At 52.3% G+C, this 14,455-nt stretch overlaps 1 protein-coding gene across 1 annotated transcript in view; it reads right to left on the bottom strand.

Annotated features, from left to right (window-relative positions):
- LOC144178940 (uncharacterized) overlaps positions 1 to 14,455 on the bottom strand; it is a 101,090-nt gene that overhangs the window by 12,014 nt on the left and 74,621 nt on the right. Inside the window, exons 4-6 of the mRNA XM_077707095.1 lie at positions 13,895 to 13,981; positions 9,062 to 9,262; positions 8,193 to 8,279 (exon numbers count right to left, since the gene is read on the bottom strand). Coding sequence (XP_077563221.1) covers positions 8,193 to 8,279; positions 9,062 to 9,262; positions 13,895 to 13,981 — 375 coding nt within the window. The remainder of the gene's footprint in view (positions 1 to 8,192; positions 8,280 to 9,061; positions 9,263 to 13,894; positions 13,982 to 14,455) is intronic.

The following is a 14,455-nucleotide window of genomic DNA, read 5'->3' as shown; positions in this document are numbered from 1 at the left end:
CAATGTGGACGTGAAGAGTTCCGGCTGTGGGGTGTTGACCAGTTACGGCGAGAAGGCGAGTGTGCTAGTGTTTAAAAGTGTTTATTCTGAAGTGTTGTGGTCTGACAAAATGTTTGGGTTTTTATAAGGCGCAGAGACAGAAAGATCTGTTGAGTACAATATACTGAAACTTCGGAAAGTGGGGGATAAACAGATGGCCTCGAAGTGTTCTTGTTCTTGAGATGATCTTGAGCTGACAATCCGAACAGGACAGACTGCGATTAATCGATATAACTGGAATATGTAATGTTTTAACTGTTCACCCCTTGCATAGGGCGATGTTACGTAGACGAGGTTCGCTGTTTCCGCGAATTAAGCTCAGTTCTAAGTTAATGTCGGACATTTTCTTCTGAACACCTTCGCTTACGTACGTGCTCGTTCGTATCCTCCGCAAAATCGCACCCGACACATTTTTAAAGAAGGAGAAACTCAGTTGCACCACTCTCCCCCCTACAGGATTGCTAGGAGAAGAGTTTCCCTTTGGCAAGTTCACCTGTTACCCGGTCTCATATGACGAGTTCGCTGGGACGAGTGGCCGTGCTCCCGAAAAGCAAAAAACCGACAATTTTTGGGAAAGTCACATGTTATAGTTGAGGGGAATATAGCGTTGATTTGATTGATTGTAGGGTTTAACGAGCCGACGCAGCGAAGTCTATGAGGCGTGCCGCATTGGAGGGCTCCGGATTAATTTTGTCCACCTGGGGACCTTTAACGTGCGCCGAAATCTCGCACACGTAGGCATTTTCGCTTTTGGCCTCCATCATGAAAGCGGCTGCCGCGGCCGCGAATCGAACCCGCGTCCTCGTGCTCAGCAGCACAACGCCTTAGGCACTGAGCCACCGCCGCGGGTTCGAATATAGCGTTATATTAAAGTTTAAAAAATCGGGCTGGGCAACTTCTTTGCTGCGGTTCGCTTGGAGCTCGAAAATCGCAATTCATTACGAAACGCAGCACGAAATATTCAGAGCGGCCACGTGAAGTTTTGAAGCTTGTACTGTATCAGGTGTTCATGGCATTTTTGTAGAGGCAACGTGGAGTCAAGTGGAAAGTTCACTGTCATATCGACACCGTCATTCGCTCAGGCGACGTGCCCGCACGCATAAAGACGCGATTTCAGCGTGAAATCCTTTTGTTTGGTCCGAGGGAGAAAGTCGAGCAGTTCGTTGATAAATTTGTCGCCGCACGGACATGCCGCGGAATGGTCTCGACTTGCGACACAATATTGCCCACCATAAGTTTATAACTCATGTAAGTACGGTTGGTAAACGCTATAAAGTATTTGAATTGTTTTTCACGCGATAAATATGGGGGATTTCAAGTAACATACACATAACATTGTATTTCGCGAAATATTTACGCGAGCTATCTACGCTACCTTTCAGGCCAAGGAATCTTTATTAGATCCGTTAGCGGCGCTAAGCGGAAGTGTCATCCTGGGTGCCCGCAGTCCATTCTCCCTAAGGGCACTGGAATTGGCGAATTATAGAGGGGATAGATGTCGCCCTTTACACTTCATTCGATGTCGCCCCTTGTGTTCACCTTGGTAACCCGATCATTTCCATCGCAGCCACAAAATACATTTTGTAAAGTGGCAAAACGAGACATAGAAAAACGTGAAATTTCGCGATGCAGTGTCGTAATATCGGGAAAATTGACGTAATATTTGTTAGCACTATAACCGGTTATAACGTAGTGTGCCAAGTGCCCGTTAGCATTCAAGTCACACAAACAAACGAAGCTGGGGGCCGCATTACATCCGGCCAGGCATGTTTCTTGGCGCCGGCTCAGGTTGGAGGCCGCCAATCACACCAATAAAATTCAGGGAGCGTCATTGAGAAATTTTCGGAAATGGGCTGTACTGCCGCTACTGCTTCATCTGTTTTCCTTCGTATCTCAATTATGTGTTGAAGTCTGCGATAAAAATGGTGTCATTGGTATAGGCAAGAAGCTGTCTCTTAGGGGCGAAGCTCCTTAGGGGCTGGGGCTGTTGGCGTCTCCTGTCGTCGTCGTAATCGTCGTTCTCGTCATGTAGTCACGGTACTAAAACAGCGGGAAACTCGTTCACGCCTGCGCTAGGACGTAACGTGTAACAAAAAGAACACCTGGACAATAGTTTACGCCTCGGGCTAGCGACCTTGGTGCATCAAAGACACGAGACTTTTACAGCAAAGCTGTATACCTCTCCCGCCCAACAGTTTCATCTCCGTTGGAAAAAACGCCAAGGCGCCAATTATACACTAATAAACTGCATGCTTCACCCTTCCCTGGGTTTCACGTGAGTGAGGATATTTATTTAAAGAGACCCTGCAACGCTCTTTGAGCAGTGCAAATAAACCAGCGTGACGTGTAGATTACACCGCCAGGAATATCTGGCCCAATTTTCACAAGTGCACGTGAATTGGTTAGCTCACAAACCGCTGTGAACGATGCGGGAAAACCAACCGCGCTCTCTTCAATTTCTGTTATTATGCACCACTGGCAACGCAGAAATGGCGTCATTTCTGCGGTGGCTGTACGATTGGCTGACGCCGGTAAACTTCACGGGATATTTCCCGCATTTCCTGTGACAATATGCTGTCGGCGGCACTGTGCACCAACCTCTTCTATGCCTGAGCCTGTACGAACAGTTATGGCGCTTCTTTTGTGTTTTCAATGCCCGCGGAGTTTGAGTGACGAACAGAATACTTCCCTTTAAACCAGACCACTCGACAAGAAATGTTTATTGCTTGAAAAACGCCCTACCAGCCTGAGCGCGCGCTTGCGAGCAGACAGCTATGGCTGATTTTAGTTGCACCAGACCGAAATAGCCCCCTCCACGTAGTGGAGAAAAGGAGAAAACTCTCCAGCCTGTGATATATCGAAGGCCGCCGAAGTGAACGCCACGAACCGCTCCCTCTCCGGGAGGGAGCGCGCAGCTTTCGTCGCGTTGTCCGCGGTCGAGTTGAGCTGTTAGACGCCGTCACCACCTGTGGACTGCACGTGGCCAACACCGGCAGCCCTACTTTCGTCCGCCCTTGTCGTCGCCGTGGCACGGTCCAGCAGTCATGCATCGACCTAACCCTGGTGACGCAGCGGTGCGCCTATTCCTGGGAGACCGCCGCCAGCATGTGGGGTTCTGACCGCTACCCCATACTGGTCACCCCCGGGAACCACCACAAGCGAGCCGACACAAGGGCTTACGCAGTCACTAGCTGGGTCGACTTCCGCAAGGAAATGACCAAATGCACCGAGGACCCTGAAGTCGACTTCCTCGCAGCAGTTGTGCGGAGCGCCGACAAGGCAACGGTACGGGGAGAGGTACCTCTCTGCACGCCACCCTCGGACATGCAGCTGCTACGGCTTCGGGCCCGCCGCAACCAGCTACAGAGGAAGGCTTTGCGAAGCAAGCGCCCAGAGGATTGGACGGAGTACCGGCGGGCGGACGCCCAATGCCGCCGACGGGCACGGCAGCGTCGCAGGCAGGGCTGGGAGTCGCTGTGCTCGTGCATGGACTCTCGCAAGGACCCGGGCAGAGCCTGGCGTATCTTTAAGGCTCTGCTGGGGCCTATCACCACCAGCCGGCGTCCCCTGCATGCGGTCGCCATATCCCTTGGCATCACAGAAGGGGCCCTGGCGGAGCTGTTCGCCGACCAGTTTCCCAAGGCTGTTCAAACCCCGCCTCCAGCTCTTGCGGCCTCACCCGACGCGGCGCCAGCCACCCCACACGACCAGAAAGTGGTGTCCCTCTGCTCCACGGACATCACGCTCCGTGAGCTGCAAGCTGCCCTGAATCGATGCCTCAAGCGGCGGAGCGCTCCTGGTATGGACGGGGTTACGTACCAGATGTTGCGGAACCTGGACGTGACTCAGTTAGAGCCGCTTCTGCAACTGTTCAATCGGGTCAGGCAGACTGGTGTCCTCCCGCCACCCTGGCTCGTGGGGCTCATCTCGCCAATTCTCAAGGTCGGCAAGCCCCCGACGGAGACCACCCAGGCTCGTGGGGCTCATCTCGCCAATTCTCAAGGTCGGCAAGCCCCCGACGGAGACAGAGTCCTACCGTCCAGTGTCCCTAACGTCGGCTTCTGGGAAGGTCATGGAGAGTGCAGCCCTGGCCCGTCTCGAGTGGATTGCGGACCACAGCGGCATCTTCCGGGAGCGGCAAAGCGGCTTCAGGCGGCACCGCTGCACGGCTGATTCCATGTGGGACGTCATCTCCATGCTGGAACAGGCCCACCACGACAAGAAGGTGGCCTTCCTGCTCTTGCTGGACATGCGGTCGGCATTCGACACGATTGCCCACGAGGCCATCCTGGAGGCCCTGGACGGCATGGGCGTTGTGGGGCGCCTAGGAGGCTACATCCGGGCGTTCCTGCGTGACCGGACCCTGCGGGTGAAGGCCGGCCGGGCGACCAGCAGTCCTCGAGACGTCCGCTCCGGGGTGCCCCAGGGAAGCGTGCTGGGCCCGTTTCTTTTCAACTTGGGGCTGGCTCCTCTCCCCGACTGCATCCCTCCAGGCTTGCGACACCCAGTGGAGGTAGCGGTGTACGCTGACGACGTGGCACTCTGGACCCATGACCCCTCCAAAGACTGCCACATAGTCAAGACGTGCCTCCAGGAGGCTGTGGGCGCAGTTGCAGTCTTCCTAGGGAGGCGTGGCCTGCAGCTCTCGGAGGCCAAAACGCAGGCCCTTATGCTGCATCCGGGAGGATGCAGGGCTCGACAGGCAACACCGCCCATCACACTCAACGGGCGGCCTCTTCCCTGGCGGCTGACCATGAAGTACCTGGGGCTGCTCATTGACTGCCGGCTCACATGGCTACCAGCTGTCAAGGCCCTCCGGGCACGCAGCGCACGGGTGCTCCAAGAGGTGCGGCAGCTTCTGTCACGAGGCAATGGCTGCTCACACCAAGTGGCGCAGCGCGTGTTCCACGGCATGGCCTCCGCAGCTGTGCTGTACGCGCTTCCACTCGCCTACCTGGGACCACGACGCTGGCAGGAGCTGGAGATCGACCAACGCCGCGCCATCCGCCTCTGCCTGGGCCTCCCCTCCACGTCGCCGGTGGCGGACACTTACACCGAGGCGGGCACCTGGCCCATCGAGATGCGGGCCTTGCAGACGGGGCTGCGGCACATCCAGCGCCTGCTGGCCGTACGCGACGGGGCTCCGCTCCTGCAGAGGTTCCGTAGCCGGCCCACCTCGCACATGGGAGCGCTGCTCACTATTTTCGAGGAGGGCATCGAGGTTCCGAACCGACCCCGTCTGGAGCCGCCACCACCAGACACCGGGGACGCCCTGCAGATCACCACGACATTCCGCGGGGTCCGCAACAAGCGGACCACACCCCCCTAGGCCATCCGCTACGAGGCGGCCGCTCTGCTGCAGGACGAGCTGAGCAGCTACCTGCATCTCTTCACGGACGGCTCCGTCAAGCACAGCACGTGCGATGGGGCGGCTGCGTGCGTGGTGCCTGAGCTGCGAGCCAGCCGGAGCTGCCGCCTGCCCTTCCCCACTTCCTCCACACGGGCGGAGCTGGCAGCGCTGCACCTGGCGGCCGACCTCCTCCTCGAGAGGGGGCCCCATAAACACCCCGGGGCGGTCATCCTCACGGACTCCAGGACTGCCCTGCTGGGGCTGCACGCGGCCGATCAACCCACCAACAGCAGCGGCTACCCCGAGCGCTCCCTTGCAACCAAGCTGCGCAGTGTGGCCTCCCGAGGCTGCGACATGCGACTCCACTGGCTGCCAGGCCACAGTGGCATCCGGGGCAACCAAGACGCCGACGCCCGCGCCAGGGAGGCCCACCAGAAGGGCACCCCAGTCTCCCAAGATGTCACCGCGTTCGACGAGGCCCGCACTGCCCTGGCCCGCATGGTGCAGACGATGCACCCCGACCCTCGGGTCGTGAGCGGCCTGGCGCCCAGACCATTGCCCGCACGCATCAGCAGGGACGCCCGCTGCCTGCTTCTCCGCATGCGGCTCAACTGCTGCAATGTGGCGGAGCGTCTGCACCGAAACGGGCGCAAGGACTCCCCTACATGTGCGGACTGTTCCGAACTGGAGACGCTCGAGCACCTACTCTGCTTCTGACCCCACCACGCGGGGCCGAGAGCAGAGCTCCACCGAGCGCTCGAGCGTCGAGGCCTTCCCAGCGCCGGCATGGAGGACCTTCTGTTCCCGAAGGGGCCTGCGGCAACCCAACGGGAAGTCTTCGCTTATCTGCACCATTTCCTGGAGACAACCGGCCTTACGGAGCGGTTGTAGCCCGGAGTGCAGTGATTGACTGATGTGCCCGGACTGACAGCTCTCTATATAACTTTCACTCTCTCTCTCTATTTCTACTTTATCCTATTACTCCGCCTCTACTTCCCTTCCCCTGCACTGGGTTGTATGCAGGTGAGCTCCCTGCCGAGCTCAAAATATCCCCAGTGAATTTCCTTTCCTTTTCCCGTCGCAAACCCCAACCCCCCACCGGTCGAGTTGAGAGGGAATTATATGCGATTCCTCAACGCGCGTAGTTTCGGTTATAGAAAAGGCATTTTCATTATTCTTCCGGCAGGAGATGGCTAGGACACTAGACTTCACCCCAAAATAAATTCCGAGTAGTCGATGGTAAGTGCTGCAGGGTTCCTTTAAAAATTGTATTTTGTCTTCGTGGCCCGTTGAAGAGGCTGGCCCCTTTGAGGCGTATACACAGCCTTCGTCAGAATTGCTTTCGTGTGCTACGACCAGGCTAAGCAAAGTTCTTCAGGGCACTGAAAACAAATAATAGGTCTGAAAAATCATTAGGAAAAAAACAATATGAAGGGTACACACGAGCAGTAAAGGAGAAGTTTTAGATGCGACTGCATCTCATTCAATCGCCTTGTCCCTCCATACGGCGTTGTTGTTGTCCGTCCACACCCCTCCCCCATTCTCCTCGCCGCGCGAGCTGGGCTCTCCGCCGCTCACCCCCTCTCCTCTCCGATAGCGAACACTCTCTCGCGAGGGGCATTGGATTGGATTCGATTGGATTGGCTTGGCTTGGCTTGGCTTGGCTTGGCTTGGCTTGGATTGGATTGGATTTGGATTGGATTGGATTAAAGTGGATTGTGTTGGATTGTGGTGCGTCATAGCCGCGGCAGGGGGTTCACGGCACGTTTCACGCAATGGGAGAATCAACCTAACGGAAACAACAACGGAACCCCCTATGCATCGCATCTACACAGGGGTTCCCGCGAGGGGAGGTGGGAGAATTGTTTACCGGTCCTCGGCTAGGGATGCCGAGGAAACAGGAAAACACGAGGAAGGAGAGGGGGAGGGCACTCGGCTAGTAGCATTGTGTGTCAATCATGCACAATTCGATTAAGTTCAGTGTAGTGGACGTGAGTTTAATGTTGTCTTGGGCATCATTCTTGTGCTGTGTGGCCTAGGGTAACGCGTTTTAGGCCTTTTTTAATATGTGCAGCCAGCACCCGAAAATGCAATCCCGCAGCTCATATCCTAAGTCTATTTTCTTAATTAGCGCACGATCCACGTTTTGGGTATGCCCTTTTTTTCGGTGTACGCGAGCCAGTCTCCCCCGCAGCAGCTGGCGACACAACGGGTACCTCAAAGCTGGTGAACCTACCGCTCTTCAGCGTTGCATTGTAGGGCGTTTAGATGAGCCGCGCAGTGTAGTGCACGTTCAATTCGCTTTGCAAGCAATTCAGCATAAATTTTTCAGCGCGCAGACTTTTTGGTACGTACTCTTATGAGACCACCGCTACCTGCCAACCTTTCCAGAAAGTTTTCGTCTTGTGCACTTGTAAACACTTGCATAAGCGTGGTGATGCCCTCACAGAAACGCTGCAATGCATTTAGTGCGCTCTGTATTCAATACGGTGGCGTGTGCTTCTTCGGTTGGTACAATTAGCAAGCATTTGTGCGCAGTCAAAAACCAATTTTCGAAGCCCTTTTGGAGAAAAGTTTGTAACTGTGGTGAAGAAAATAAATTATTAAATTTGATTACGGGGTGGACCCACAAAAAGAAACAGCGAAAGGGATAACACAATAAAATAAAGAGCTAATAAATCAAGAATAAGACGAAGAAAAGAAGATAGAAACAGCACAAAAACAAAACTGAAAACCGAAACAAAGTTTTAAAACTCGTCAGGCCGTGAGCGCCATCTCAATAGCCTTTTGGTCGTTTTCTTACCTTTTGCTTTTGTTCTTGGGGCATTGAGGAACGGCTGACCACATTGGTAGCAGCAGAAGTAGAGCACGCGGAAGCTGGTTGCAGTGCCTGCCACGGAAAAATAGTTATTAGAGAGTTATAGCAGAGCGGGGAATCGGTCCCGGTACGGTACCCGGCACACCTGTGCATGCGCAGATCCCGTTTTTCCACATCTGCGCACGCGCAGTAGCGCCGGTCGCTTACAGGTTCTCCCGTTCTCCGCTTTGCAATAACTCTATTAGCAGTCGCCCGCCGTACTGTTCTTCCGACCTGCTAAACGTCAGAATAGTGGGGAAGTGGGCTGGTGGATACATACTATCGTGATAAATTGAAATACGAACGACGGAGCGCGTGGCTTCTAGTACGAGCTGCGCATCCTGGCGAGGGGCATGTATACAGGGCGACGCCGCCTCCCCCTCCTCTAACCTAAACAATCGACGAAAACACACATCTCGCTCTAAATGTTGCGGACCCTCTTATCGGCTAGGAGGGCGGGGAATAAACGTTTATTTTACAAATTTAGAGCAGACGAGTGGCCGCCTCAGTGCAGGTAAGCCACGGTTTCGGCTATGGTTATATATTAATTTTTTCAGGTTTCCTGGCGGTCTTTATTGTGGTCTGCTTCTTGATTGCGACCCCGGTTACTTTCTCAGCTGAGAGGCTTCTCCCGGCCAAAATCGCGCGTGCACATACACTTTTTCTATATACCCGGTCCGTTAGGACGGAGCAGAACATGGAGCAGTCCGGTGACTAGGGATAACGTGAGAACCTTTACCAGTATTCACGGGACTAAACAGAATGCGGCAAGAAGATGCTCTTCTTAGTGGTTTCAAAAACCTTGTCCCTCTCACCTTCAAAGCGCTGCAGATTGCGGAGAGGGGGGAAGCGCTCTCGGTGAGGCGGCCACTGAAGCTCCCTGCACGGAGAGCAGCCTCTGGACCTTCCGACCCAGCTCGCACACCGGAGTCACCCATTTGGAGAAGGTGTGGATGCGAGGGGTAGGGCGGGCCCGGCACTCCCGCACTCGGTGTTGGAAGGTTGCTATGCAGCACCTGAGAGAGATTCACTGACGTCATTCATCAACTCATTCATTCAGTTCCACTGCACTTATAAAAAGATTATGCAAACATAGAATAACCTACACCCATTCTCCCCGACATAAAGAAAAAGTTGCAGGTGACATCTACGTTTAGGTCTTCAGTTGTATGACGCGATGGCATTACTTCGACGACGGGGGAGAGTTTTCGAACGGGGTTGAAGCTTTAAGCATTTATTATTTCCAAGCACTAATGTTCAGTTACGAGAGCTAGGTTAGGGGCAAATCTTTTTAATCGCCGCGGGACAGGAGAGGCATGCGCCATCTACACGTGTGTGGTTTACAATGTGGACGTGAAGAGTTCCGGCTGTGGGGTGTTGACCAGTTTTAGCGAGAAGGCGCGGGTGCTAGTGTTTAAAAGTGTTTATTCTGAAGTGTTGTGGTCTGACAAAATGTTTGGGTTTTGATAAGGCACAGAGACAGAAAGATCTTTGTTGAGTACAATATAGTGAAACTTCGGAAAATGGGGGATAAACAGATGGTAGCCCCGAAGTGTTGTCCCCAAAGTCCGGTACCCCACAGTTAGCTCACGCTTATCTGGAGTTGACAAGCTGGACCGAGGATCCTGCCATCGGTCGATATAACTAGAATATGTAATGTTTTAATTATTCTCCCCTTAGCATAACCTTGGATATGACGAGGTTGCATTGAAGGGAGTGGCTCTTTCCACGTATTCAGCACAGTTCTAGTTAATGTCGGATGTTTTCTACCAAATATCTATGATTTTTAAGATTTGTAGATGTATGTGTTGGTTTGTATCCTGAGCACAGTTTGCGATTCTTCGGCGTTGAGATACCCGGAGGCACGAGGAAGTGTGGTGTTCCTATATGCCTAGGATGAGGAGATTTTTTTTTCTCGGTAGGGGACCTTGCGGGTCAAGACGACACCGAGGACGGCATTCGACTTCGCGCATATCTTGGTTGCCTGCGTAGTTATTTTCAAAACCCTCGTGTCTACATGTAATTTGATGTTAACTTTCATCATTGTGGTTTGGAGAATCTTTCTCAGGCGTTTAGGTATCCTTCTTGGATCCAAAAGACTAACCGCCTTTTGGGCGATTGTAAAGATGGCTAGTTCGATATTTTCGCTAGGTGAATTGCCCTAGGATGAGTCAGATTTGCGTTCTTTTCCGTTCCTGTGAGTAGGAGGCTAATAACTTCACAGCGATTTTCAGGATAGTCCACTGTGACAATCTTGCCTTCGGACTGTCGAATGTCCCGCCTTCGGCGTAAACTGTTTTTTCATGGTTTTGGAACTTCCCTCGAATGAATTTGACACTGGCTTGTGGCCTGCCCATGTGCGAGTTTGGATCTATCTTTTTCGGTTGAAGGAGGGCTTTTATGGAAAGGCGCTGCATCGGCGACATATCCATTATGGCGTCCAGAGGTTTTTTCTCTGAAGTTGAGCCTGTACTCCATATGATGACCGATCCAACTATTGCTGTTTCTCCGAAGTTCCTTATGGGCTAGGAGAGGAACTCTCTGATTTATTCAAAGGTAATATATCACGCCGTTTAAAGACCCTTACGGTGATCGTGAAAATCGGGAGGTTGAGAGCGGCCCTATTTGCTGTTCTGATATGATGGCTTCTTAGGTGCGGACAGGTTTCCGGTACGGCAGGCTGTACGATATCTGGCTAATGATCAGTGCATGCATGCAGTTTGTCCTTCCTTTCATTCCAGCTCTTCCCCCCGCTGCAGGCGTTTGACAATGTGGTCCGAATGGCCAAAGATTTCCGGTATTTAGCGATTGCGAGGTCGGCTCTGCGGCTTCTCTGTAGGGCCATGACAAGCAGTCTTCCGTGACTGCTCTCTGGGATTGCATGCCGACCTATTTTTAGAGACGTTTTTGAGAAGGCCACAAGAGGCAATTTATAGTTTCCCAGACAGAGCTTGGAGGGCTATCAGGGCCGCGAAAAATTAAAAAAAAAAACGATTTTAAAATTTCTGTGATTAGATGCCATATACGAGGCTTTATTTCTTATCGGAACACATTTCTTATTGGAGCACTGAAAACAATAAAGAACATACTTTAAACACATTAGCAAAAAAGGAACAGGTGATCACGATACTCCCTAAGGCGATATTTGGGCGCAGCAGCAGTGCGCTGAGAGCACTCCCTCGTGGGTTCTCTCGACGGCAGCTATGGTGAACCTCTGCGGCGGCGGCGCGAAATGAATCTCGCGAAGGGACCGCGAACTGCGTCTTAAGCGAACGCACATTATAGTCACGCGCACGCCCCTCCTGACGTTTTCGCCCCAGCGTGCCGCCGTCGAGAGCCTCGTGCGGGCACAGCATACGGATCTCTTCCTTTCCCCCACCGCATACTTTCGGAGAGCGCTGGCTCGCGCCGCCATGGCGAACGTATATGCTATGAGATTTTTTGAAGGGGAGAAATCGGTGAAAAGGGCCGAAAACATTCTGATGTGGGGTGTCCGCCCTCCCCTCACAATTCTGCAACACTCTCCTGCTTTGCTTTCTTTCATCGGTCGCTTTTTCTTTCACTTGTCGGTCCAGGCCATCCGCCCCCTCGGTTACGCCGACAACCGGCTCAGCCCAGAGACGGCCGCCGAAGGTCTGCGCCCTAGAAACACTCTGAAGGGTGCATACGAGGGGTAAAGAAGTTTTAATGGTCTTCGGCTAGGGATGCGAGAAACGAGGACAACATGCGAAGAAGGGAGCGAGGGCATTCGTCTCGTAGCCTTGTGTGTCAATCATGCACGATTCGATTGTGTTCAGTGTAGTGATCGTGGGTTTTAATGTTGTCTTGGGAATCATTCTTGTGCTGTGTGGCCTAGGGTACCGTGTTTTTCGCCTTTTTGAAGACATGCAGCCGGCATAAGAAAATGAAATCCCGCAGCTCCTATCTTGAGTATATCTTCTTTATTAGTGCATCACCAACGTTTCGGGTATGCCCTTACGTTCCATGTACGCGAGTCAGTCCCTCCTACAGCTGATGAAGCCATGGACCTTTTAAAGACGATAGTCTTTCTTGGGCTACTTAAACCCAGAAATTTTGGTCTGTCTGTATGTCTGTCTGTCTGTCCGTCTGTCTGTCTGTGACTCGATTCAGCCACCCGGCCAAAGCAAAACAATGCCTGCGCAGTAGTCTTATATAGTCACAGCTAAATCTACCCGTCTTGGTCCGGTGTAATGTTCATACTTGTCAACATTGTTGAAGAAGAACAAGACATTACGCAAATATGAGACAACCAATCAATACAGAAGTGATATTTGCAGTGTTCCTTTATAAAAATTCAAACATGCTTGACTTTTGCGAAATTAAATACTTCATCAACTGCAGAAAAAGAATTCACTCCGCCGTCGCCTGCTGTCGCCCGCGCCGCTATAGCTTCTGGCGCCATTTTAAGAAATCAACCGGCAACAGTTACGCAAGGTTCCACTAGATAGTTTCCACGTTCTGCTTGCAACGCACGTGGAGTAGGGAAACGCGGTGCTATAAGCGTTGAAGTAGGGTGCCTCGATTAACGCGCGTCTTCGCCGTACGGCAGCGTTCGCATCGAGACACCCGGTTTGGAGCAGTGGAACGCGGGAAATTTAAAATGATTTAAGCAAACATTTGGCGTCTTTACCTTGGCAGGTGCGCGACGCAAGAGGAACAACATGAGAGGTGAACGGTAAAGCGAAGGGAGGCATTTACTTCGCAAAAGCCGGTAAAGACTATCGTCTTTTGACATCATTTGCAACGAAAGGAGCAGATACGCGGCCAATTTTTTGAGGATGCGTGCCACGCAGCTCGTGACGCCGCGGGTACCGCACAGCTGGTGAACCTACAGCTCTTCAGCGTTGCAGTTGAGGGCGTTTATGTGAGCTGCGCAGTGTAGTTTCACTTTTAATTCGTTGTGAACGCAATTCAGCATGACTATTTCAGTGCGAAGACTTTCTGGCACGCACTCTTAGTACACCACCGATACATGGCCAACTGCCCCAGAAAGTTGAATGTGGGTTTTAGTCTTGTGCACTCAGTAAATACTTGCAAAAGCATGGTGATGCCCTCATAGTAACGCTATAATACACTTGTTGGGCTGATTGTATGAATCCTGTGTATTCGATACGGTGACGTGTGCCTCTTCGGTTGGTCCAGTTAGCAAGCATTTGTGCGAAGTAAAAACGCGGGTTCGCGGGATGCTGTTTCGATTTGCGGCTGCAGCAGGCACTTTTCTCATGGAGGCGAAACTCAAAAATGCCTGTGCGGGTACGAGATTTCGGCGCACGTTAAAGATCCCCATGGGGTCAAAATTAATCTGGAGCCCTCCACTACGGGGCGCCTCATCGTTAAACCCTACAATAAATCAATAAATGTTGAAGCACTTTTGGGGGAGAGTTTGTCAGATTGTGGAATTGTAAGAGCCTCAGTCAGTTGCACACGGAAAATTTGATTCCGTGGGTGGACCCACAAAAAGAAAAAGCGAAAGGGAAAACATGACAGAATAAAGAAGTAATAAAATAAGAATAAGAACAAGAAAATACGAAGATAGAAACAGCACAAAAATCTGAAAACCAAAACAAAGATTTAAAACCCGTCATGTCGTGAGCATCATCTCAATAGTCTTTTGTTCATTTTCTTACCTTCTGCTTTTGTCCTGGGGGCATTGCGGAACGGCTGACCCCATTGGTTATAGCAGAAGTCGAGCACGCAGAAGCTGGTTGCAGTGCCTGCGACGGAAAAATAGTTATTAGCAGTCGCGCGCCGTCCTCTTCGTCCTACCTGGTAAACGTCAGAATACGGGGGAGTGGGCTGGTGGATGCGCACTATTATGAGCAATTTGAAAGGGAACACAGGAACGCCTGGCAAACAGCCTCGAAACGGACTCAGAGGGATATACGGATGGCGCTGTAAAAAACAAACGGGGAAAGGAGGGCGCTCTTCTTGTAACTGTTAGCTCTCCCACTACGGTGGCATTTCTACAAAGCAGCAGCTTACGTGATTTGACCGGTAATATGGTATCGTCCGACAGCCGATAAGACGCATGTCGGGAATGGGAACAGTGGGTAGGACAGCGTGCCCATTTCCACTTTGTTTCCGACGGCGGCCGATGCGTATCACTGATAGATAGGTGTGATGGTGTTTTGTGCGTGTTCCTGTGTTCCTTTTGGTATTGCTCATAATATACTAGTCATGTTCACGGA

This window comes from Haemaphysalis longicornis, unplaced genomic scaffold (genome assembly GCF_048455015.1).
Source record: "Haemaphysalis longicornis isolate Haplotype H1 unplaced genomic scaffold, Haemaphysalis longicornis Haplotype H1 scaffold_1, whole genome shotgun sequence".
NCBI classification, from domain to species: Eukaryota; Metazoa; Arthropoda; class Arachnida; order Ixodida; family Ixodidae; genus Haemaphysalis; species Haemaphysalis longicornis.
This window is presented reverse-complemented; position numbering and strand designations above follow the sequence as displayed.